The 22798-nt window shown below is 39.7% G+C and overlaps 1 protein-coding gene across 18 annotated transcripts in view; it reads right to left on the bottom strand.

The window, feature by feature from the left end:
• Window positions 1-22798, bottom strand: part of ank1a (ankyrin 1, erythrocytic a) — a 125941-nt gene that overhangs the window by 16815 nt on the left and 86328 nt on the right. For 16 of the 18 annotated variants that reach the window (XM_058776105.1, XM_058776106.1, XM_058776108.1 and 13 more), the window contains 4 exons: window positions 22379-22510; window positions 17516-17677; window positions 3347-3998; window positions 871-1210 (listed from right to left, as the gene is read on the bottom strand). In XM_058776105.1, coding sequence (XP_058632088.1) covers window positions 871-1210; window positions 3347-3998; window positions 17516-17677; window positions 22379-22510 — 1286 coding nt within the window. Of the gene's footprint in view, window positions 1-870; window positions 1211-3346; window positions 3999-4063; window positions 7847-17515; window positions 17678-22378; window positions 22511-22798 lie in introns of those variants that run through there. The other 2 variants (XM_058776104.1, XM_058776112.1) reach the window with 2 other exon arrangements.

Raw genomic sequence — 22798 nt, 5'->3', positions numbered from 1 at the left:
CGAGTAAGTACAAACAATTGTGTATACTTGAGTTTCTATCAGCCTTACGGGAACAAATATTTTTCAAAGCTAATTATCCACTTATTATAAGCCACTTTGGGCTTGTTTTAATAGTCACTTGTAATATGGTCTGTCACAGATGGCATTTTGGGCTTGCTGGTGCTTGGTCTTAACGTCATTATTCATTGTTTTAATGTGTTTTACCATTTCCTTCCACTCCCCACCCATTTCGTCACCTAGCCCAATGATGCATAAATTCACACTGTTTTTCAAATCTAGTCACAAAATATTAAAATGACTGAAGGCTAGTAAGTAATTCTCCTGAAGTACACTATGCAACATTTTTAAATAGTAAACAAACCAAATCACACAAACAAAGCCTGCTGTCTTCACTACAAAGGTGTAAAACAGCATGATTCGGAAAGGTGCAAATGTTGGTTAGCATACCACTTAATGCCACTACAAATTACTTTTAGGTTTGAAAATGCTTTTTAAACAAGTTTGCAATAAAAGCAGATTTTTTTTTATGGGGAGATACCAACCTCCATGGCTCTCCCACTGGAGAAAGTCTGCCTAACATCTGCCTTGATAACCAGTCTCATTATAGCCTTGAGGTCATTGAATTGCAGTTAGAGTTGTATGACAGACAGTGTCATAGAATACCAAAGAAATTTATAAAAAGTTCCATAACCCAGTCCTACCGGTGGCAGAATTATTTGTGACTTCATGTCAACTTCATCCATCATATCATTGCAAGTCAAGGCAAAAACAAATAATCAATACATGACAAAAAATGTCCATGATATGTGAAAAAAAAACTAATTAAATCAGATAAAATGAATCTGAATCAAGTTCCTTCCCAACTCTTACCTGTCCTCTTAGACGCATGTCCTCCCAAGCCCGAATGTTAGCTGTTCTGTGCGGGAAGCCTAGTCCTTTCTCAAAAGGCTGAGTTCCCTGATAATGCCCGTGGATGATCTCAGAATGCCCTATGTCCCGCACTGGTTCAATTAGGGCTTCCTGGGCTAGGCAAGACTGCTTAGAATCACAGTCCACTGTGGCTCGTACTGATGACATCATAGACTCCATTGCCTGTCTAGGAAGAGAGCATTGTAGAGATCCAACTCTGTTCTGGGTTTGTTCTGGGGCTGAGTGCCAACCAGGAGCCCCCTGATCCTGTAGATAAGATAGGAAGGACCCACCACTTAACCTGAGAAATGAGACAGAAAATTAGAAAGAGGTAATGACAATGTAGTTGGCAGTAATCACTATGAGTGGAAGTAACTTTACTCTGTTCCAAAGAACCACAGATAGTCAGTGAAAAGAAGTTATGAAATAAACACAGGCCATGCAATTCATCATTCACATAAAGTCTCTATGAAAAGGTTTGATGAGTGCAGTTGTCTTTCCTGTGTTGATGTATTTCCTATTGCAAGGGTGTCCAGTCCTGCTCATGGGCGGCCACTAACAGAGTTTAGTTCCAAGCTGCTCCAAAACACCTACCTGGAAGTTTCTAGTAATCCTGGAGCCCTTGATTAACAGGTTTAGGTGTATATAATTAGGGTTGAAGCAAAACTATGGTCATCTAAACCTGTTTCTGGAAGGCCACTGACCTGCAGGGTTTAGGTCCAACTCTAATTAAACAGCTAATCAAGGTCTTCAGATTCACTAGAACAGTGGTTTTCAATCCTGGTTCTGGGGACCCACTGCTCTGCACATTTTGTATGTCTCCATTATTTAACACTGATTCAGATCACCAGCTGATTAGATGAAAGCTCCATGAAATCAGCTGAGAGTGTCAGATAAGAGAAACATGTGCAGAGCAGTGGGTCCCCAGGACTAGGATTAATGCTGCATTCACGTGCTTTTGGAATTATCATAAATACAAGCTTTATAGTCGGAAATTTGACATGAGAGGCCTTTTATGGCAAATTTCTAACTAGGAAACTTGTATTTTTGATAATTCCGATAGCACATGAATGCAGCATAAAAACCACTGCACTAGAAACCTCCAGGCAAGAGTATTGTGGCTGGTTGGAGCTAAACTCTGCAGGACAGTGGCCCTCCAGGAGCAGGATTACACACCCCTGTCCTGTTGCAATAGAAAGTCGAGGTGTGATGTATCAATGGGCTCATCCTTTTTCATTATATAACCAAAAGCAGAAAACCACACTTGATGGTTTGTACCTTAGACCAGGGGTTTTCAAACCTGTCCTGGAGGACAACCAGCCCTGTACATTTTGTATGTCTCCCTCATTTAACACACCTGAATCCACTCATCAGCTCGTTAGTAGAGACTGCAAGTACTAAATTGGGTGTGTCTGATTAGGGAGACATACAAAATGTGCAGGGCAGGGGGTCCTCCAGGACAGGTTTGAAAAGCACTGCCTTAGACAAACACAGTGAGTGACACTTACATTTTCAGTCATTTCATTTGCAACCAGTTTAAATTTGGATACAGATGAGTATAGCCAACCGAAGACAAACCAAAGAACTACAAGCTATTGCTAGTCAGAGGCAATTGGTATAGAATCAGTGTCCAATCTTGCTCCTGCAGGGCCAACTTCCAGCAGTATTCCAACCCAGCCCCAATTAAACACCTGAACCAGCTCATCAAACTCTTCAGGATCACTATAAACTTCCAGGCAGGTGTATTAGAACTAAAGTCTGCAGGAATGTTCCCTCCAGGAGCAGGATTAGACACTCCTGGTATAGACCTAAAAACTTTCAAAACTATTTTATGGAGTTTTTGTCTACAGAAAATCTTTTGGAAAGATGTTTTGTCAGTTTAACAACTGGCATGTTGTTAAATAACAAAACAATTCATTTAACAATTTGCACTTCTATCCCTCACTGCCTGGTTTTCATTCCTGTCAAAAATTAAATATAACACTACCCTGATGAAAGTCTATTTATAATTTAGCATGAGGGGCTGTTCTCATTCTAGAGGCTGAAACTTTTTATAGTGGGAGATCATTAGTCATTAATATTTTCAGTCCATTTTCCCAGAAGAGAAAGAGGAAACTCTGTGGTTTGTTTGATCATCTCGACCAGCCCAAAACAACAATGGGTCTGGGACTGAACTATCATGGTGTGGAGACAATTTAGAAACAGTGCAGTTTTTTGCAAATCCATTTGGTGACGCTAGTAGCATGTAAACGACACATATAAAGATGACACATATTCCTGGTGGGCCCCCTAAAAAACATTGGCAAGAGTCTTTAAAATCAAGAGTTGAGAATGATTGCCTGATGATACTTCCTGAGGAATATATAGCAAGTATATATAATATATATAGAGTCCCTACTGGTCAACAAAGTAATTTAGAGTCTAATGGACAACTCACCTGTCATCACCAGGATCTGCCCGTCTTCTTAGCACAGGTGACTCACTCATTCGAGCATAAACTCGCTGTTGCCCTGAAATGAGAGATATGCTATCTTCTACGTTTGTGTCGTCACCTCCTCCTTCTCCCAAACCTCCATTGGAATCGTCTTTAATGTTGTTGACTTCTTGACCTACAGCACCTTCTAACCTCTCCGACCCTTGACCTCTGTCCAGAGCATTGATGTTGACCCCTTCGCTCAGACACAGCATCCCAGCAGCGCTGTAATCTGAATCCGCCCCAATGGATTGATCCTCAAGTAGCTCGATGGAACCACTTAACCCTCCCTGAGCAGCAAGTCCCACTGGTCCGTTTGCACCGGGAGTCCCGCTCCTCGAGTGGCCCAGGCTCCTGTTCAGTAGCGCTTCGGAATCGTCAGCATTGCTGCACTCCAGTGAGGAGTCCTCTACGGCCACAATGGAAGGACTATTGCCTGAGGGCCAAACCTGTACCTCAGACATCTCCATGAGTGTGTCCTCTTCAGTGGTAGCGATGGGTGCACACTCCATGCTTGACACTTCCTGCCAGTAGGGCTCATTGCCCAGTGGCGAAGGTAGACTGTACTGCATGGAGGCCGGTGAGACTAGTTCTTCCTGTACCACCAGCCCGTAACCTGGAGCGACACAGAGAGAGGCACACTGATACAGGCCCCCACTGCGCCCCCCCAATCAGCCCCCCACACAAGTGAACCGAGGAGGGATGTGCTCCAGACCAGGGGGTTAGGGAAGGGACATTGGAGAGCAAGCTGCAAGATTGGATATGGCTAAAGCTGCTGTAAGCCATTTCTTGTCCCAAGTACCTGACAGATATCACTGAAATCGATGCCCTGAAATTGTCTATGGGCACATGAGTGCATCTTGCACATGGTAACCAATCAGAGAACTCAAAGATTTCAAATAATTGAGTTTGCAGACATTGGATTTGCTGCTAACAGCAAATGCAGTGGTGCAGCATCATACAAAGTTGCAAGGCATATCTGGAGGAAGTAGGGAAGGTGGACAGCATTGTTTACAGCAGCTTTGGGCCAGCAGCAAGAGCACAGGCAATTGTGGTAGCACCAAGTATGCAATTTTATAAGACTGTCGCTGCCCCACTTCTTGTCACAAGAGATAAAGGGGGTTAAAGAGAACCTTTCAACTGTCACCAACCAGGAAGTAAAAGACACCCCTTCAGAACTGTGGAGTTGGGGCAGAGCACCCTGTACACACATGCTTCATCTTCCATGCTCTCATTCTCTGAGTCATGACATTTTAGCCTCTATCAGACTAAAGAGCATGCATGCAAGCAACCAGCAAAGATCAATAACCATTGTTCACATGAAAAAGGGTAATGTCTTACACATACACAACTGTCAAAAGTACTAAACACATACAGCTGAAATGAACTCATTACAATTTATGTAACTTTGATACAAGTCATATCCATGTAGTTTATGAGATTTGTGCAGAAAAATGGTAGTAAAGTGTGAAAACACATTCTCTGAAACTCAACTTCAGTTTCAGACATACTTCTCAACAAACTGGAAATTACATAGACTCCAGCCTTAAAAGGGAAGTGTGTATTTCCACTGCTCTATTTGTTTGCGCAAAAAATGGGCTCAACCAATGATAGAGTGCTGGTGCGGGACAATCTGGTTGCCTAATCAATGGCTGTTCGACCAATGGAAACATATTTGTTTATTTATTTATTTGTTTAATTTTGTGACTGTAGTCGTGCAGAAATTACACACTTCTCCTATAAATGACAACAAATTTGCAAACAAACAATAGCTATACACATATACATGTAGATATGGATAGCAATATATAGATACTTTTATAGATACCAATAAAAATCATTGTGGCTTAAAAGAAAAAAATAAAATAAATAAAAAGTAGTAGACAATGAGTGTGTTTTCATGTTAAGCCAACAGTATGTAAGGTCATGTGAGCATCTTAGTACTATTTTATTATTCATTGTCTGTTTTTATAAGAAGCTCATTTTGGTGGTTATAAGGGTTCTGTTGTATGTGTAAACACACTCATTGAGAGAACTGTCAATAAACTCAAGTGACACTATACTCTAAAGAGAAAGATGTGTATTGTCAGAGAGAGAAAGTTATGTGTATTGTCCAAAATAACATTCTTACTCTGATATAAACAATGGACCTTATTGACTAGTCTGTTTCCTCTCCCCAGTTTTACGACCCCCGTACAGATAAGACCTCTCATACAGAGCACACTACACACGCCAAAGAGATATATTAACCACATGGCCCTGGAATGGGAGTTCAGAGGGTGGATAAACTCAATCATGTGACCTCATGCCTGTGTAGTTTCTTTGAAAAATCGCAAACACTTTACAGGATGGTTCCATTTGTTAACATCAGTTCACTACATTAGTTAATACGCATTAACAATTAAAACTACTTCTAAAGCATTTATTAATCTTAGATAATTTGAATTTTAACATACTCATGCATCATTAAAATCAAAAGTTGTAATGCACCTGAGCTACTGTTACAAATGTACTGCTCGTTGTTCCTTATGTTATTTAATGCATTAACTAATGTTGATTGATGGGACCTTACTTGTAGTTACCGAAAAATCATTTAAGGTTAAATGGATATTAGTTGGAATTCAATACTGTTACAGACATCTATTTAATAATCTAAAATAAATAAATGGCAATGTATAGTGATCAATGAATAACTCATTTGCAGAAAACATTTTGTATGTTATGCAGCTACAGTATTATGTACAAAAGCCCTAAAAATGTAGTATGTATACTATGTACAGGACAGCATCCATTTGAGTACATATATTTCAGTACTACATTAGCTCTTGTGCATTTTGTGTGCATTAAATGCCTTTTATGACAGACAAAGAGTGGGAAACAGACATAGACATACAAAATACACTCACAAAGACACAAACGAATAAGGCACAATCACAAGCTTGTGAGGACAGTAAAGTAGCCACAAAAAAAAAAAACAATAGAAAAAATTCTGATAGAAAAAACAAACAAACAAACAAACAAGCCAATCCATAACATGTTATGTATAAACAGAAACATAACATCCACTATCACACAGAAAATAATTGTGAACAAATAGAGAAAAGATTTATTTGTATAAGTATTTAAAAAATATATATATAAAAATAAAAACTTATTGTGAGGAGTTTAACAGGATCCCTGAATTCACAGGTAATAGAAAGACATGAGGAAAATGACAACATTGAATATAAATAAGTGATTGTACAGTGACCAAGAAGGTTAAAAAGAAAGGTAACAAAGAAACAAACATATTTCTGTGCTCCTCAAGCAAAGAGCTTAACAATGATCAAAGATTGAATAGCACCAGCAAGGACTTCATGCAGCTGTAACATGCCATGCAAGTTCCATTGTTGGACATCATGCCAAAAAGTGATATTTTATTTGAAGGGCACCACACATGGAAGATAACATATGCCGTAAAGACATTTTAGTGATAACAGAATATATTTACTCCCTGAACTGCACTCTTTAAGGTTAGGTGAAGTTAACTTTACCAAAAGAGTGACTTTATTTTGTTTCACTTATCTTTATGGTAATGCATGCACCATGTGAATTGTCATTGTGTCCTGTTTCAGAGCCCTTCAAGCTAAAGTTTTATTGAAGTCTCCATGGAGAAGCATTCATGCTTTATGCCCTCCTGTGATACATGCAGACAGGGTCCAAAATTAACCTAAGAGCCAACTGTGAGTAAAACTGGATTTGGTGCGTAAATACAACAAAGGCACTGACCAGCTGGTTGGTTACCTAATGGTTTGAATCTAATAATCGGAATTTTGCTTATATACATCATATAAGTCTGCCAAACAAAACACGTGTTGTAGTATATTTATGTGTTTTCTCTGTGTGGCAACACATATGTTAAATAATGCTTGCATCAAGTCACCAAAGCTAAAGTGGCCAAATAGTTTAACTGTCATATAGGGTCAAACTAATTTGAATGAAATTAATATAATTTATAATAAAAAAAAAAAAAAGAGAGAAACATACAGTTTCATAAAGATGTATGGCCACAAAATTATTACCAGCCACTGGCAGATGTGGCAGAAAGTTACTTTTGGACCCTGCATGCAGAAATTATGGTATGAGGTACATCCAAGAAAGTGCCACAAGAGCATGTAAACAGGCCTCATAGCAGAAAGACAAGAAAGGGTTGTTTGGGTGAAAGGAGACAGAGCGAGAGAGAGAGAGAGAGAGAGAGAGAGAGAGAGAGAGACAGACAGAAAGAAAAGGAGACAGGTGAGTCAGAAACACCTCCCTCCTGTAGGGGGCGCTAAGCATACAACTGGTGATGGAGGGGGTTGATCACAGAACAGAGCAACAACTTTCCTTTTTTTGGAGGAGGGAAGGTGGCTTGGGGGGAAAAAGAAAACACACGACTGGTCTGAGGACAGAGAGATAAATGAGGGCCAGAGGTCAACATGATGTCTGTATGAGGTCAAAGGTCAGAGAGGAGGTGCATAAGAGGAGAAGGAGAAGGAGAAGGAGAAGGAGAAGGAGAGGAAGAAGGCTGGGCTGCATGTGACATATCAAGAAAGGGAACAGGTTTAATGCTCTACTGAATAAACAGAGAACTGCCATTTTGCCCACTATTCCAAAATGTCACTCAAAAAAAGCATGGTTGTCCCTTTTAAATTTACTAGGGTTTTGTGAAAATATTCTTGTTATTCATAGCAGACTATACTACACAGAGATGGGGACCATTAAAATTATGCTAACGTGAAAATAGCTTTCATTTGAGTATCTCACTATGGATACAAGCATTCATTGTATTCCACTGAAGCCCCTACTCCATTGATGCTTGTGTCTAGGAGTCACTCCACACCCCTGCATAACAATGAGTGCGTTCCACTTTGGTTTTAGGGTATGTTTACATTTGGAGTTCAGTTCTGTTGGTTCTGGTACGGACAAAAATATGTTTAGTCCCGATTCGCTTAGCAAAGTATTATTTTTAACGTCAAACCAAAAGGCATAAGGATATAGTAACAATGCCTTTGGTCCTTTCATTCTAGAGTTCAACTGGAAGTAGACCGAGACTCCCTGAAATGGTGGGGCTTGTTTGGTGCACACTGCACACCAAGGTGCAGATGGCAGCATTCACATTTGAACCACACTAACAGGGCAATCACACAAGAATTTTGTTTTAAACGAACCAAACCAGAGTTTAAAGACCCTAACGTCCCTAAGTGCTTCCCCTCGGGGGAAACCCCACCGCCATTTTAAAGTGAATTCCACTTCATCAAGTGGATAAGGGAAGTTTATATGATAGAACCTTGACCCCTCGATTTTGACAAAGGGTGTGAATCTACTCATAAGTACAATTATTTTGAGATTTATCTACATAATACTTGTAGCTAACTTTAGGATGACAGTTTTTTACACAGTGACGTTAAGTGCATTTTTATCATTTTTGTTTGTGCAGTTGTTTAAATTTTCCTTAGTAATCTAAGCATACATGTAAACTTATGGAATGGTGCATAAACAACAGATAAGCAAAAAGAATAATAATAATAATAAGCACCATAGCACATTCCAAGTGATCAAGGGCGTTCCAATTCGACCCACTGCATGGGTTCTACCAGTAGTGGCCACTCATATACAACATAGGTAATGATGTACAGTGGTGTGAAAAAGTTTTTGCCCCCTTTCTGTTTTTTTTTTTGAATATTTGTCACACTTGAATGATTCAGATCATCAAACAAATTTTAATATTACACAAGGATAACCAGAGTAAATACAAAATGCAGTTTTGAAATAATGTTTTTATTTATTAAGGGAAAAAAGCTGTCGAAACCTGCTTGGCACTACATGAAAAAGTAATTGCCCCCTAAATCTAATAACTGGTTGTGCCACCCTTTGCAGCAACAACTGCAATCAAGCGTTTGCGATAACTGGCAATGAGTCTTTCACATCGCTGTGGAGGAATTTTGGCCCACTCTTCTTTGCAGAATTGTTTTAATTCAGCCACATTGGAGGGTTTTTGAGCATGAAAGGACTGGTTAAGGTCATGCCACAGCATCTCAATCGGATTCAAGTCTGGACTTCGACTTGGCCACTCCAATTTTGTTTTTCTTGTGCCATTCAGAGGTGGACTTGCTGGTGTGTTTGGGATCATTGTCCTGCTGCATAACCCAAGTGCACTTGAGCTTGAGGTCACAAACTGACGGCCGGATATTCTCCTTCAGGATTTTCTGATAGAGTGCAGAATTCATGGTTCCATCAATTATGGCAATTCGTCCAGGTTCTGAAGCTGCAAAGCAGCCCCAGACCATCACACTAACACCGCCATGTTTGACTGCTGGTATGATGTCCTTTTTATGAAATGCTGTATTGGTTTTACATCAGATGTAACGGGACACACACCTTCCAAAAAGTTCAACTTTTGTCAACTTTTGTTTTCTTTTTGGTCAGCAATGGGTTTTGCCTTGGAACTCTCCCATGGATGCCGTTTTTGCCCAGTCTCTTTGTTATTGTTGAATCATGAACACTAAATTGCACTAAATTGAGGCAAGTGAGGCCTGCAGTTCTTTAGATATATATTTGGATAATGGCTCTGGCCGTAGTTTGCTGGAGTCTCAAAGCTTTAGAAATGGCTTTATAACCCTTTCCAGACTGATACATGTGAACTATTTTGTTTCTCATCTGTTCCTGAATTTCTTTAGATCACGGCATGATGTGTTGTTCTTTAAGCATGCTCTACTTTGTCAGACAGGTTCTATTTAAGTGATTTCTTGATTCAAGAGGTCTGGCAGTAATCAGGTCTGGGTTTGGCTAGTGAAATTTAACTCTAATTTTTCACGTAGGGCCAGGTAGGTTTGGACAGCTTTTTTCCCTTTTATTAAATCATCATTTAAAAACTGCATTTTGTATTTACTTGCATTATCTTTGTGTAATATTCAAATTTGTTTGATAATCTGAATCTTTTAAGTGTGACAAATATGCAAAAAAATAAAAAAAACAGGAAGGGGGCAAAAACCTGTTCACAGCACTGTAGATCCAAGTCTATAAGACAGAGGTTAGTGAAGGAAGGCCATAAAAATTGAACTGGATCACAGCCAGAGCCATTTGATTATTCAAAACCCTCTTTTCACATCTCTCCTAAAGACTGATTTTTGACTAACTTTTGTCCCAGAGAAGCAGAGGACAAGTAGTTAGAAGTAAATGGTTGTGACAACACAGAAAACACTGGCTAGCAGGGGAAAACTTATGCAGCTCTACCTCTAAAGCACAAAATCTCTGGCAAGGACACACACTAGAGTTTCTAGTAGACGAACATTATGGCTACTTTCAGATTCTGGTTGAAAAAACACATGTTTGTCTGCTGCTGCCATCTTTTTATGTTCTATCCACATTTTTCCTAATGAGCCTACTGTGTCATAAATTATTGGAGACACTTCTGTTTTGCGGAAATTCCACTTAAAAAGGCTGCAACAAATCATTTCTAATCATAAGATTGTGCTACAAATAATCCTTATCCGTAATTTTGCTGCGGATATAAGGAGGATCTTTAGTTTCTGTTTAAACTATTTTATAGAAGTCAGACTTTTTGTGACAGGTGGGATTCAGCTTACAGCACTTCCCATTCATTCCTATGGTATCCGTAAACGGTGACTGACTCTGCGGTCCATTCAGAAGGGCTCATCCCTATGCCCTAAACCCTTCAAAGGGTTTACCCTCCGGAGTGAGATCTTTGAAGGGTTGAAGGGTGTAAGGGACCAAACAACTGTTTTTTGAAGTGCCCAAACGGAGGCGCCATCATCATGGAAAGAATCAGCGCAAAGGATCATGGGGGCCCGAAGTGTCCATCAGTTGTACCCTTGAAGGCCCTGTGAAGTGGCTAGTTTTGAGCACTTCAGTTTGGAACGACCCTTCAATATGGCGGCCATGATTGTTTTCATTCCGAAGTGTCCTTCGAAGGGCGATATATCCCGTTTGGAATGCACCGTCAGTGTCGCTCAACTTTGACTAAAATTCAATGGCATCGAGGCTATAATGTGATTGGTTATCAAGGCACACGTGATCCAAGTTGACCGTTATGCTTTCTCCAATAGTAAGTAACACAGACCCTCTCATTTCCTAATAGTAAGACAATTTCTGGTTTAGCTACAACCCTAATTAAACACACCTGATCCAGCTAATCAAAGTCTTTAGTGCTAGAAACTTCCAGGCAGGTGTGTTGGAGTTGGTTGGAGCAGGACAGTGGCCCTCCAGGAGCTGACTTCGACATGCATTTGACAAGTTTATGCACAAGATGCACTTTGTGTTGTTTTCATTTTTTTTTTAAGGCTGTTGATTTGATGACCTCATATGGAAAGAAGCTATTTTTTGGACTCTATCAAATACTGATGACTGATTCATTGGAATTTCTGCCACTTTTTCACCTGTTCAACATGAGCCTTCTTATCTTTTCTCAGTAATTGATTTAGGCTGGATATTGTGGACTAATTATGGACCACACAAGTTTTCATCAACTGGATTTTAAAGTAAACAAATGAGCCTGTAACTTTGACTCACCGTGATTGATATGTGTAAACTCTAATTGGCCGAGCTGATATTTTAGAACTTACTGCCTGTTCTCAGACTTGTTATTATTTCTGATTGTGATTTAGTACTCATCACTGGATCTCTGCGGTCATGTTGATATATTGTCATAGCACACTTCTGCCCGTGTTCATTCCTTGTGCATTTATTGTATGCTGGTCTCCCACAAACTAAATTATCATATTTGCAGTTGGTCCATAATGATGAAGCAAGGCTTTTAACCGGGTAAAGGCACTGTCAGGTTTAGCACCCCAATTTATTATTGACCATTTTCATCTATACTTTACTCTACTCATGACTAAAATCTGAGGGTGACCAAGCCTTTTCTGTGATAGTCTGGAATTGTCTTCCTTACCATGTGAGGTAGGTTCCACTAAAATGATGGTTGTCCTTGTGTTGATATTTCTCAATTTGTACAGCATTTTGTGTCAACTTCTGTTGTTTCAAATGTGCTAAATAATTAAAGGTTGCCTTGACTCTATGTCTTGGCTTAAACATTAATAAATAGTGATAGAGTGTCTTGGTTTTTGTTAGCACTGTGTGTGGTACATAATGAAAAGCATACTCCTCATGCCAGCCATTAATCCCTCATTTCTGCCATATGTCAGCAAGAACACGACAGGTAGCATTTCCTGCAGAGCTTCCCATCACAGCAGCACCAAGCTGCATGTTTAGCTTTACAAGTACAGTATTCCTCTAGTCTTCCCTTCATGCTCAGCACAGAGGAGGAAGACAATAAAATACAGTGCAATGTATTTCTCTTCCCTTTGAAAACTACCTGCAGCAGGAGCCACTGAGCAAGCGAGTGAGGTACCACCTCCTTACTTTTCAATACTGCCATCATTGCAGAAATGGCAAAGTCTTGCTATGAAAGGAAGATATTACAGAAGAAAAATAGCAGGTAAGAAAGTGCTCCTAAAATTGGTTGCCGTCACATGTAGAAACAAACCTTTCACAAGCAATCGCCCATCCAAGGGAGATCCATGCTCTGGGTTAATGGGATACTCCACATGACCCAATAGGGCCTTTATTGAACAACTCAGGAGTACAGAGATGCCACAAGCTCTACATTCCCATCAAAAGCAGACAGTTTGCAGTTAAGCCTAACTAAATGGGCTTCCAATGCATTTACTGTCTTTCAGGGACTTGAACTCCACTTTAGTGCTCACTAATTACCACTTATCTGGGACAATGAATCTGCCATGCCAGAAAAGACACAGTGTGATCAGGCAGTGAAACTAGTGAGTGTTGTTAAAGATCTTTTCCCCTGACTTTAGAGATGCACTGAGCCATGGAAAAGGCCAGAGCCTCATGGTCATACAGGAGAAAAGGTGGCAGCTTCATCTCAGTCTATCATACAAAGGAAGAGTCCTGGATGTACCAGTGATCCCAGAGGGGATTTTCTGCACAGTTTTGATACACATGCTGAAGTGATATAAGGAATAAGAGGAATGACGAGGCTCTACAGCACTTCTATCTACCAAGGAAGACACGATCTGTACCTCCCACATCACCCTGCCAAACTGTTGTATAGGTGGCAATAAGCCATATGCATACTTGTTGGGTCAGAGTGGAGTCCTATCCAAAGATTTGTTTACTTGCTACACCACTGAGGGATAAACCAGGAACTCTCCTCACTAGACGAGCGAGGAAATAGAAGAGGGTAGCTGCCTGGGTTCCCTCTGCAGGGCAATAACCAAACAAGTCGTGCACAGTTTCACAGTGTGAAACATTGCATAGCAAAAGAATCCACAAACTGGCAAAACATGCGGAGAGCTGCTCCCTTCAAGGTGGTGAGTCACTCAATAGCTGTCCCAACACAGGCTGCTTGCACATTCTCAGTGCAGTGCACAAAATCTCTAGCAGCTCCACCACTAGATGCCACCACGGTGCTGTGCATAAACAATGGTGAGCATGCATCAGGTCTCAGGCTACAGTCAGGTCGCTCTCTCACATGCACAGGGTGTGGACCTGCTCTCTGGAAGCAATAAATTTGACAGGGAATGGAAACTGAGTGTGATCGAACAGATTCAGAACCATTGGCCAAAGCCAAACCTGGGGAAGACAATCACCAAGCATCAACTTTTGCACTGGATAGTGGAAGTGGTGGTCTTTCTCGCATATTTCAGAAGAGAAACACATGGACACTCTAGCTTTCAGAAGAGGCCCTATCTGGTTTAATGAGCACATTCAACAAGGGAATGAATTCTTGGGTTCTGTTTCAGGGGTTGCAATATAGGATGGCTGTGCAGCGGTGTGGTGTCTGCACTGTACAAGGCTTTATGAATGAAGAATAAATCGAGGAAGAAGTGCTCTTTTAAAAAAATACAATGATGATAACCACATTACTTAGAGGTAAGGGGTGACTAGACACAAGCATTGTATTTGTCAGTAAAAGGGGCTGGCGTAATGAAACAGGCAATTTACAGAAGGGGCATATAAAGTAATGACACTCCTCACTACAGTAAAGTTCTCTCTACACTCTATTCATATATAAGTGTGAGCCACTTCATCAAAGTCAATGTCCTTGTGCTGAACACTGTGATTTAAAGGTTGTGGCTGATGGTCACAACAAGAAGATTTGTTTAAAACAGAACCATTACAATTAATATCTTAATATACTTTTGAACAAGAACTAAATCCTTTTAATCTGAGATCTGATATCACTTAAATGATTCATGACATGAAGAATATAGTTTTCCCTGATCTGTTGAAACTTCCTCCCCAATTAAGAGTGTTAACTGAAACAAAGCTGCAAAACAACTTTTCTACTTTCACAACTTTGTGACATCAAATGAATGGATCAAGTGCATGACTGCCTCCACAGCAACACATTTTTGCCAATTTTTGTTATTTTTTTAACATCACCTGGTGTACTAAGGAAAGGGTGGGACAGGCGCTACTATTTCAAAGGTGCTTAAAGGTGGGGTATGTAGTTTTTCAAAAACGCTTTAGAAAACGAGTCGGGGCTGAGTACCAAAACAAACTTGTAGCCAATCAGCAGTGTCTACTCATGATGCGGGGGAGAGAGCACTCATCAGTGTACAGGACAGACATTAGCCGAGCCGAGCAATGACAGAAAGATAGAGGTGGCAGATAAAAAACAAAAGAGGAAAACGTCTGTTGAACAAAAGAAGGCTTACACCGTGTGTACACTGGACGTGACAGTGTTGCGCTGCGCCGTGCGGCAGCAGTTTACTGTCGGGATCCAGTGTAGACAGCATTATTAGTGATTATAATGAGTTCTATAGTATTTTGTGGCGCCGCACCGCTCACGTCCGGTGTAGACACGGTGTTAGTCACAATAAGGCAAGAAGTAGGACCCGTGTAAATATCGGATCAGCTTTCCAGCGCTCGAGATAACTGAAAGAGCGGGAAGGCCTGCGATCGGACGCCGAGGTTGCTTTGTTTCTTCTCGATAGGTGAGTAACATTGGTTTTGCTTTGTTTCACAGAACTAATCGTTGCCTGGGATGCGTAATGCGTACGTATGTGTGGGGCGGAGCTATCAAAATAGGGGTGAGATCCTTTCGGGGTAGGGGCGTGTTTGTTTTGGTGATTTCAAATATCAACATTGGCTACCAGAAATCGCTTACCCCACCTTTAATGCAGGATTTGTGTCCATCTGTGCCGTTTCTTAATTTTTTCCCCTATGCTACTGATTGACATCTTTGACCACTTCAACATATCTCATGCCATAAGATGCTGTTTAACAGTTTAATTATTAAGAGTGCATCTTGAGAACCATGACTGCTGTTCAATAATGTGTTATTTGTTGTTTTCTTTATTTTTATCTATATTTTTCTTTATTTCAGTCTAGGATCTGTAGCAGTTTGAGATGTGTAAACTTCACATAATTGTGTTTATTTATGATTATTTACTGCCATATACTGTAATCTACATGATATGGCAGGGTATTGATACATATTTCCTATGCAAAGGGTTGTTACCCTGTCATGACAATGGGGATTTACAGTGAAGTCATAAAGCACAAGAAGCACAATAACAGCATCTTTAAATCAGAAGGACACTGAGAAAGTGGAGAATGGTCATGTATTAATAAAATATTATCATGTATGATATATACAATATACATTATAAGTGAACCTCAAGGAAAATAATACAATAAGAAATTGTGTCATGACCCTTTTAGTGGCCCTTCAGGGTGATATGAATGTATATTTTGCACTGGACTTTACCCCCTCAGCATCTGTAGAACTAACATGTTTTACTCTATACTAAGGCTTTCAATCGTAAAGAAGTGCATCTCTCTGTACGAGTAAAATATATGCATATGATAATGGTTCCACAAAAACACAGGAAGCATGCTACTGAATTAACTGATATCTGGAATTATTTAGGTTACCTTTGTTAATGGTAAAAGGAACCAAATTTCATCACATATCAGGTAGCCAATGCACAGAAATTATAACTGACAGGCTATATAACTGGGGTTAAATACACCTTAAGCTGTATTGGCAATATCTGTTGCATGCTGTTGAAAATGTTAAATTGTCAAGTTGTCTAAATTATCACTGTGAGGTGGGACTACTTTTCTTTATGGACTTTTGATTACCTACATTTTTCTGATGGGTGGAGCTTTTTTCCCATGTAAAGATTGTTTTATGGATAGTTAAGTCAGAGACCGTCTTCCAGGTCAAATGTATTGAAAACAGAATTCAGTAACAGGTGAAACAAAGGCTGTTGTGCCTGATTGAAAGTGATTTAAGGAGATGCAACATTTGCCACCATTTGGTCCATTTAAATATCAAATAGTTACTGTCTGTAATAAAACATGGGAAGTGTTTCTGTGATGTCAGGGTCTTTATATACTTGGTAACAATGTGCATGTGAACCAAGACAACTGATAAGGCTTTGCCAATCACAGTGAGTTTTCCTTTCTTATTGAACCTATGATTGTATCATGCCTCTTCACAGTATCTTTGTGTGAATATCAAGCAACAGTGGTCATGACAGGAGTTACATTTGTACAGACAGCATTGGTAAGTGATTTTTTCACATTGTGGATGTACAAGATTTAAGTTTTCACTCATATTTACAAAACTTGTATACTACAAGCCACAGATACCGTCAGAGCTTAAGTTGTATTTTACCCAGTAATATAAATGTAACTGAATATGTAACTTAGAGTCAGTCAGTAGTGTGACAACCTTCATGGTTTGTCTGATGCTTAATGTTCATTTAGACATACAAGAACATCTCCTTAATCTCAAAGATTTCACAATTTCAATGGGAACAGAGGATCTTTGAGGAGTTTTAAAACATTTCCCTGAAAACTAGTCAAAACATTTGGACAGGCTAAATCGAATAGCAACGTAACATAGTTCTGGAGGGGTGTCTTCAGTTCTGGTCCTGGTGACAGCAGAATTGGAAGAGGAAATGTTAAGTTCATGGCCAAAATGTAGGGGGGACAAGGGTTTGAGCAGAAAAAACTGCAGCAGATTATCAACTGGATGAGAGGAAAAGCCAGCTCTTGGAAAAAAGGATTATGTGTGACAAGTGAGGAATGTTTCACAAAGAAATGTCTCTCACTTACCATTTGTGATGCCAGGAGATAGATGGTCTCTCTCATGAAGCCTAGACCTGGAAGCATCTTGTTCCCAGCCCCCCTGCTGACCTGTTGGTGGTCCCTGGCCCTCCAACATGTTCACAATGTCCATTCGGTCAATGCTCTTGAGGGCCACGTACAGGTTGTCCACTACAGTGGTGAGAGACACACAGATGGAGGAGAAATGGAGAAGGGGAAGACAGGGTAGTTGGACATAAAGGATGAGGACAGAGACACACCACTGACAAAACCAAAGGATTTCAAGACACTATTAGGAAAGACATCCAAATAACAATAATTTCAAAACGACATTACGGTTAAGTGTACAAATCTTTATTTACTCTTGTTATTCAAAATAAGTAGATTTTAAGTAAACTGTGCAAAAATCTGTCTCAGTCACGTGAACTTTTCTTTACAGCCACCATATTTATCACAATCAGGTGGAAAGCAATGGCAGAGAATTAAAAAACAAAATCCCACAAGCTGTATCAAAACATAAAGTCAATGATATACAGTTGTGTTCAAAATAATAGCAGTCCAACATCACTAACCAGATCAATCACTGTTTTTGGTAGAAATTATAGAAGAAAACAGAAAACTACCATTCGAATGGATCAAAGAATAGCCAAAATGGCAAAGACTCAGCCAATGATCAGCTCCAGGGTGATCAAAGAAAGTCTAAAGTTACCTGTGAGTACTGTAACAATAAGAAGACGCCTATGTGAAGCCAAGCTATCGGCAAGAAGCCCCCCGCAAAGACCCACTGATGAAAAAATGAAGAGGTTACAATTTGCCAAAGAACACATTGTCTGGCCTAAAGAGAAATGACGCAATATTTTGTGGACTGATGAAGCAAGATTGTTCTTTTTGGGTCTAGGGGCCACAGACAGTTTGTCAGACGACCCCCAAACACTGAATTCAAGCCACAGTACGCTGTGAAGACAGTGAAGCATAGTGACGCAAGCATCATGATATGGGGATGTTTCTCATACTACGTGTTGGGCCTATTTATCGCATTCCAGGGATCATGGATCAGTTTGAGTACATTAAAATACTTAAAGAGGTTATGTTGCCTTATGCCGAACAGGTAATGCCCTTGAAATGGGTGTTTCAACAAGACAACAACCCCAAACACACCAGTAAGTGAGCAGCATCTTGGTTCCAGACCAACAAGATTAATGTTATGGAGTGGCCAGCCCAATCTCCAGACCTTAATCCAGTAGAAGACTTGTGGGGTGACATCAAAAATGCTGTTTCTGAGGCAAAACCAAGAAAAAATGTGGTATTGTCCTGGGCTGGAATACCTGTTCACAGGTGCCAGACTCCATGTAACACAGATGTGAAGCACTTCTCAGAAACCGTGGCTATACAACTAAATGTTAGTTCAGTCATTTACAAGAAAGCTAAATCTTTTAGCATTTTTCTGTTTATACAGTAAATGTTTGACTATGTAAAGAAAAATGCAGACACAGCTATTTTTTTGAACAGCCTAATATTCATTTTTGTTAACTTTCTGTAAAGTAATAACAGATTTGCTAAATTGTTCTTCATGTTTTGATTTAGAATAGAATGTGCAATGTTCCCAATGCATTTGTGTGTATTGAAGTAAAAGTTATTATAAGGATTTTGAGCTTTACTCGCTTTTTAAACACACTGCTATTATTTTGAACACAATTGTATAGGAGGAAGTCTTGGGCGGACTATCATGTGACCAGTGCGCTTTTCCTCATTTTCACCTAACAACACATCTGCATAAAGTCGGTCAACAGCCAAATTCTCACTCTTAATTGTCTGTGTCTTTCTACTTTCATTGAGAGTTATTAAGCAGATGTTCTCTTTCAGTCAAGTTCTTTTTTCCAGTTTCAGAATTTTGCAAACTATGTAACCCCTATTAAGCATCCAGAGGTAGGATGTGCACCAGTTTGGCAGTGTTCAGTGTTCTTGTTTTAGGAAGTTTTATTTTGACAAAACTTGTGAGGTTGATGGAATAGGGTCTAATATTACCCCCAAGAACTTGGGAAGGGGGAGCAAGGGCAAGCTATGCCGATTTCTCCCATGCTTCTTCTTCTTAGGGGGCTGTCTACACCCATAAGGTGTTGCTGAGGTGACAAGCCCCCTGTGGTGCCGTGGCACTAGAAGCGTGCAACAGGCAGACTGTTGCCTGGATTCACCTGGTAGGTGCCTAGTGATGAGGTAGGCGATTGAAGCTTTAAAGGGATAGTTCACCCAAAAATGAAAATTCTGTCATTAATTACTCACCCTCATGTTGTTCCAAACCCATGAAAGACCTTCGTTCATCTTCAGAACACAAATTAATATATTTTTAATGAAATCTGGGAGCTTTCTGACCCTCCATAGACAGCAATGCAACTACCACGTTCAATGCCCAGAAAGGTAAGGACATCATTAAAATATCATTTTATGAAGCTATGAGAATACTTTTTGTGCACAATGAAAAAAATAATGACTTTATTCAACAATTTCTCTTCCGTGCCAGTCTTCGATGTGCATTTACAAGAGTACCGTGACATGGTATGCAGGCCCAACGCATGGCATGTTCAGTCACAGATGCCCTTGAGCTTCCACAATTAATCCCACAGCCGGTTTGGTGCACTGTGTTGTCCCCATGACAAGATCCATTGTTGTGTGTATTTCCTTCCACTAGTCCCTTAATTAAAGGTTTTGACCAGGTCAGCCGGGAATATGCCATGGTAGAGTCAGCTGTGCATTTCATTTAGCTAACTGGGCCTAGTCCTCTACAGCCGTCATTCTTCTGGGGTAGTTAGGAGACTCAAATCTCAATTAGTCCCAGTCAATAAGTCCACACCTGGTGCAAGTCCTTCCTCTCATATGATTGCCACACGCATTTGGGCAAGGCTGTATTGTGTGGCTTGCTTTGTGTGCAGTGGAACTCATTATAATGAGGAATGTATAATTCTAGCTAGCACAGTCCTCTAGCAAGCTGAAGTGGCTGAGGCACCTACTCGAAAGAAAAAATGTTGCATGTAACTTCCAAATAACCTGTTTGCTAGCTGTGGCCAGAGTAATGGACAGAAATGGAAGTAGTACACAAACATCACAACTTTCTGGTTACTGAATGATTTCCTCAGTGCTTCCTCATTGTTTTATTAACAGTTTCCTCCTGATACACTAGCAATCAAGAGCTTGAAGAGTGAGTCTTGAAGAGCTAAATTCTGAATGAGAATTGGGCTGCTGGCCAGCTTTATACAGAAATGGGCAGTTCTCACTGCTTAAAGATCTTCAAGTGCAGTCGTGCAAGGACACAATACCCATAGAGTGTCTGTGTTGAAATTACTTGACTGATAGAGGACTGACAATTATTGTCCAGCTCTGATCTGAGCCACATATCACAAAAGCAGATTGTTCTTCACGGTGATCTGTGTAACCATGCATTTTTGGGGGGTGTCTCCTACACTCCTACACAAATGATTAATAAAATCATTTTTAGATTGAAAATAAAACATCATGTGTTTCTTGAATATAAATTATTCTCTCATTAGCCCGATTCGGATAGTAACTGTTTCTCATGGGGACATAAGCAATTTTTAACATTTACAGGGGTTAGTCTGAGATGTTATCTAGAATGCAGGTGTTTTTCTTCCACCACCCGGGTAAAAATCCCTGGCCAAATTACCTACTGTTTTTTGACAAACACCAAGGTTCTGTGGTAATTTAGTTGCCATCTGAATCCACATCTCTGAGTTTACAAGAAGAAACAGTGTAACTGTTGCACTTTGCTGCAATTTGCATGCATATTTATTACTGGGAAAAAAAATACTGAAATGCTAGAAAGTATTTACAAGAACAATATTTCATAAATGCTCCAAGACAGTGAGTGGGAGCTGTTAAGAACAAAAAGAAAGAGAAGAAAAGCACATTTGAAATGGGCCATTATTATGGCAGCAACAGGTATGTAATTTTAAAATATATATTATATAGGCATACAATCACATACATAAAAAAATTAATGAAGCAGCTTTATGTTTACCTTGAGTTTGCATTAACTTATTTCTGCTAATGTCCACATTTTGAATGACGTCTATCATTTTGAGAGATTAGATAGAGAGAAAACCATTTCAACTATATATTTTTAAACAGGATATTTAAATAAATAATAAATAGGATATTATTAAACATGAACTTATTTATTCTTATTATTCCTAGCACATGACAGTTTATTTACAGTGGACAATCGTGACTGACCACGTGATTCGTTGGATCACAGACCTCGTTCTTCTGCTGTGAATAAATCACTATCCGAATCCATGAGTTTTATCACTGAGGTGCCATGTAAATTTATTTTTACAGACGTCCACATGAGAAACAATTACCGTCCGAATAGGACTATTGACATCAAACCTAATCACTGATATTTCAACGTGACATCCTTATCTAAATGGAGTCAACAAGTGGGGTGCAGCCATAAGGTGAAACTCTTAATTCAACAACAGTTATTTCTACCTCTGATTTGAAAAGGGTTCAGATATGGGGGCATGGAAAGCATTGGCAAGATGGGAAGGTAGAGGGGTGGTTAGAGAGAGGAGACTGCATGATAAGGGGAAGGGGCCTGAAGCGCAGCAAGACTGCTAATTTGCATACCCACAATCTGGGCACTCAGTTTCTAAAGTTTCATAAACAGAAACAAAAGTTTAGCTACCTTTGTTGAATCCCACAGCGCTGCACATTAAAAGCATGCTGATATTTCTAGCAACAAATATGGCAGCATGTTCACATAGTTACGTCACATGAGACAGATGAATAAGGTTACATTTGCTCGCAAATAATTTAGGTATTCTTAGGATCATTGTGAATGGACACTATGGCACTCACTTTTGGCTCTCTTCCCCTCTCGAGCGGCCCACAGGTTGAGCAGTGTTGAGCTCTGCTCTAAAAGGGAGTTGGGATTCTCCACACGGATCTTATTAATTTCATCTACATTAAACTGCAGTTCACGTCCCAACTCTGCACAGGAATTAGATATGATACATTATGCCCCGGCATGAATTAATATGTTCCTTCACTATTAAATGACTCATTTTAGACTAAATCATAATTTGCTTTAGTATGAGGGCTACATTTGTGCCACTCAATAAAAGACTATTATGATTGACAAATCAATAATCAATCAAATATGAATTGTATAAATTGGTGAATACACAGATACATAAAGTAAAAAATAAACAATTCCACAATCAAACTATGAATCAGTAATCAATGTCAAAATAAAAACAAGTGGACAAAGCTAACATT

This window comes from Onychostoma macrolepis, chromosome 05, assembly GCF_012432095.1.
Source record: "Onychostoma macrolepis isolate SWU-2019 chromosome 05, ASM1243209v1, whole genome shotgun sequence".
NCBI lineage: Eukaryota > Metazoa > Chordata > Actinopteri > Cypriniformes > Cyprinidae > Onychostoma > Onychostoma macrolepis.
Note: the sequence above shows the minus strand (reverse complement) of the source record. Positions and strands in the feature narration are given on the sequence as shown.